At 26.6% G+C, this 1656-nt stretch overlaps 1 protein-coding gene across 1 annotated transcript in view; it reads left to right on the top strand.

Annotated features, from left to right (window-relative positions):
• The window catches only part of LOC139426487 (uncharacterized), a 30202-nt gene extending 29088 nt beyond the window's left edge, over window positions 1-1114 (top strand). Inside the window, exon 14 of the mRNA XM_071185581.1 lies at window positions 858-1114. Within this exon, the coding sequence (XP_071041682.1) occupies window positions 858-998 (141 nt within the window). The 3' untranslated portion in view covers window positions 999-1114. The remainder of the gene's footprint in view (window positions 1-857) is intronic.
• Window positions 1115-1656: the final 542 nt, after the last annotated feature.

Below are 1656 nucleotides of genomic sequence, written 5' to 3'. Positions count from 1 at the left end.
TCAAGTTATATATATATATAATTAACGCTTAACAGTTTTTCTGACAAACCAGAAATAGCTGACGTATAATTGCAAAGAGTTGTGATTACGTTGGGATATATTTTGTTTATTTGGGTAACGAATTGAAAGCAGTGATGAATAATCACTGCTTTAAAACAAATCACAGAATATACAAGAATGTACTATATTTATAAAAAAATATCCCTAACTTTCCAGGATCGAAGAAAAAATTTTACAATTATAAAAAGGTGCTTTATACCTGCACACACTGCTAGGTTGTCAACGATAAAAAGAAAATGTGTGTGCATTTTCAAAAAAATCTTAATGAAAAAAACATTTTTTTATTGTCTAAAATATCCCTCTCGTTATATTAATAAAATCAAATTTATAACATAAAATTCTAAAATTTCTTTATTATACACACCATGTGTGAGTGATACACTTCAAAAAATTCCAGATCAAATTACGATAAAACGTAATGGCATTCTGAAAAAAAACAAATAAAATCCCTTTTTATCTTAAAATTCTATACCATAATTTTATAGTAATATTTATTTAATTACAGTAATTCAATGATCTTACTATAAATATCAATGTGGAAATGTCGATAGATAAAATATTTTGCCCTGTAAAATTTTACGGCAAAAATGAATTTTGCGGAAGAAAAGTACTGGCACCCTGAGTTTTGGTAAATTTTACTGCAATTTGGTCCTAAATGGTTTAAAGTGTACTTCTTCAAGAATCGCATGAAAAATGTTCTACTTTAAGAAAATTTAGTACGAATGTTTAGTATAATTATAAGTATTTCTATGTAAGCTTTTTTTAAAATTTGTTAATAATTATTTTTCGTTTTGCAGGCATCTGAAATGTTCTCTTCAATGCTGAATTGTTTGGTGATGTGGCTAGGAATGAGTTTAATAGCAGTTTTGGATATAGTCGAAATGATCATAAAACTAATTTATCATTTCGTCACGTGTATTACAAGGAAGTGTTGTTAGGCTTCTTTTATGCGCGAAAGGAAATATAATGTATTATTTTGTTTATACCATGGAAATGTAGATAATACCGTTTCATAACTCTGAATGTATCTTAATTATGAAAATAAGGATTTCTGTTTGATAAATGAAAATTACTCTTCTTAAATTAATTGTTTCACATCTTATAGAAAACTGCAAAACATGTATTTTCATAAACCTTTAAATATACACTAAATTCAAAGGTGATAAATTAGTTTAATAGATCCGGAGAAAAAATCATTTTAAAATAGAACTTTTTAAAACGAAAGCAAATTTCCTCGGTTCATCGGCATGTTAATGAAAAATGAAAAATTTATTTTCCTTTTTTGTTTTACGACGAAGGAAAGTTTTGGTTTATACAACCGAAACTGCAGTTCGTCCATTACTGCATCTTTATTTGGTATTTATTCAAACATAACACAGAACAACGTAATACAATGCGTAACAAAAATTTTAAAATACAACTTTTTAAGAATAAAGAATATTTATCAGTTTCTAAACGAAAAATTTAAAAAAAATTTAATTTCTGTTTAGACAATCTGGGAGATTTTTTTTTCCTTCATAGAATTGAAACTACAATTTGCCCATTTCTACATCTATACTTGAGATTTATTCAAACACAACACAAAGTTTGCCCTAG

Source organism: Parasteatoda tepidariorum, chromosome 9 (assembly GCF_043381705.1).
Source record: "Parasteatoda tepidariorum isolate YZ-2023 chromosome 9, CAS_Ptep_4.0, whole genome shotgun sequence".
Taxonomy (NCBI): Eukaryota; Metazoa; Arthropoda; class Arachnida; order Araneae; family Theridiidae; genus Parasteatoda; species Parasteatoda tepidariorum.
The sequence above is the reverse complement of the archived record's forward strand: the minus strand, read 5'-3'. Positions and strand labels throughout refer to the sequence as shown.